At 40.7% G+C, this 1,991-nt stretch overlaps 1 protein-coding gene across 1 annotated transcript in view; it reads right to left on the reverse strand.

Annotated features, from left to right (window-relative positions):
- Positions 1-459: 459 nt before the first annotated feature.
- The window catches only part of socs7 (suppressor of cytokine signaling 7), a 15,940-nt gene continuing 14,408 nt past the window's right edge, over positions 460-1,991 (reverse strand). Inside the window, 2 exon segments of the mRNA XM_035660114.1 lie at positions 460-580; positions 1,080-1,215. Coding sequence (XP_035516007.1) covers positions 460-580; positions 1,080-1,215 — 257 coding nt within the window.

Genomic DNA, 1,991 nt, shown 5'->3' on the forward strand with positions numbered 1-1,991 from the left:
CTTTCCATAATGATGTCAGACACTGACAATAACAACCTGAGTCTGTCAGTGGCAGAAAGAACGTCTTTGCAGCCCTTTTCCCAAATATTTTCACTAACTTATTGAATTAAGGATTTATTTCAACCAGCCTAGCTTTGGTGGTTTTTGGTGATTTTTATTTCATTTCTGTCCCATTGTTTGGGTCTGAGATGCTGGTGCTCTAGTGCGACATCAAGAGGCAAGTGAATTTCATATATATAAAATCTTTAAGGCACCAGTTTACTCCATCAAACCCCCTACCTTCACCCCTTTTCCACATTGGATTTGGGAGGGGCTCTCTCTAGCTCTGTGTTTTCATTCTTCACAAAACAATTTCTTTCAGTTTCCGTGTGAACAACCAAGTTCAACACTATGAATGTCTTCCAGGAGAAACTGTCTAAAAATTTTCCGCACTCACTTGAGCTGAGAAGATCTCTGCTGCTACGTCTGCGACTCAGCCTCCTGCTCTGCTCCCACCACCCTCCGGATGCTCTTGATTGACAGGTACATCTCCTCCTCGGGGTCGTAGTAATAAAACTTACTCAGGTAGGATATTAGTGGTCTGAGAGAGAAAAAACATTGGTCAGCCAAGCATGTGCCTGTGTTCGTTGTATTAGTACATGCATATAGTTGACAGTTGAATCTGCATCACTCAGCATATGTTATGAGTATTAGCATGGGGCTTATTTTGAATAGCTGCACCACGATATCATTAAAATCATGGAGGTCTGGACAACACGCTTCGAAATCCTCAGGCAGCTTCCTGACAGGCTTTGAAAAATGTCACAAGAACTGGCTGTGGTGCTTTTTATTTTCTTGGTTGGGTACCAACAAATTCTCCTGAGGGTCATTTTAAGCACAACAACAAGCCCACTGTTGTGTGTCTCCATCCTTCTCTAACCGATTTATGTGCTTGAATTTGCCCAGATCTGTGTGCAAGGAGACTAATGTTTAATCTCACAATCAAACAAGCAAGACCACAGTGGATTTAACACCAAAGAAGTCTCTATTTCAGCAGATGGATGTTTAAGTGATCACATGACTCTATAGGAGCGGAGTACCTGGGCAGTGGAAGCTCCTGGATGTGGTCGATGCGGACTATTTGTCGGATGCAGAAGCGACAGAGATGTTGTAGTGACTTCACATTGCTGAAGCGAGATACAGGATACAGTAGCTGAACCGGGGTGGGAGGAAGCCCTGCAACACACACACACACACACACACACACACACATTTAACATCATCTTTATATACTTTATTGTATATTTTTGTTGTTGTCAACAAATCCAATGAAAAGAGTAAACCAACAATGTGTTAGTTCGTCAGTAAATCTTTTTTTAAATGTCTCTGCTCACTGAAGTTTTTATGAAACGTTGCACAAACAGGAGGAAATAGTACATTTGTTGGGGACTATTTTCAGCTGTGGATTAATCCGCATTTGGTGCTCTAGTGAGTATTTGGGGCAGCAAGACGGTGTATGTAAGACTGAGTCAAAATAATTGTGTGTTCATTGTAATCAGGGGTCTCGCACCCCGGGGGCCATTTGCAGCCCTCCATCCACCTCTTGTTTTTCTAGTTGTATCATATCAATTTAACCTCCCCCTTCATACACAATTAAAATAAAAACACAATTTTAATTCTAAGATAAGTATGATGTTAGTAATGGAAATATTTTCAGAATATTGTTGTACTTGACCATCCTATGAAGTGACCAGCAGTGACTGTAAGAGCTCTGATTGTAAAGTGTGGCTCATTGATGTGTTTTTAACTAAATGAACGTTGCTGTTTAATGCTGTGTCATATTTATTGTCATGTGTATTGTGTTATCTCAAGAGAAATGAAAAAGAAGATACACTTGGTATGGTTGGTTTATCCTCCCCAAAACTCGAAACCATTCAACCATTCAAACGTGTAAGAAGTGACTGTTTGCTCATAAACAACAATGCCGGCTGCTAAAGAGATTAGCGTAGATG

This window comes from Morone saxatilis, unplaced genomic scaffold, assembly GCF_004916995.1.
Source record: "Morone saxatilis isolate NCDOM2014 unplaced genomic scaffold, NCSU_SB_2.0 Contig17, whole genome shotgun sequence".
Lineage (NCBI taxonomy): Eukaryota > Metazoa > Chordata > Actinopteri > Moronidae > Morone > Morone saxatilis.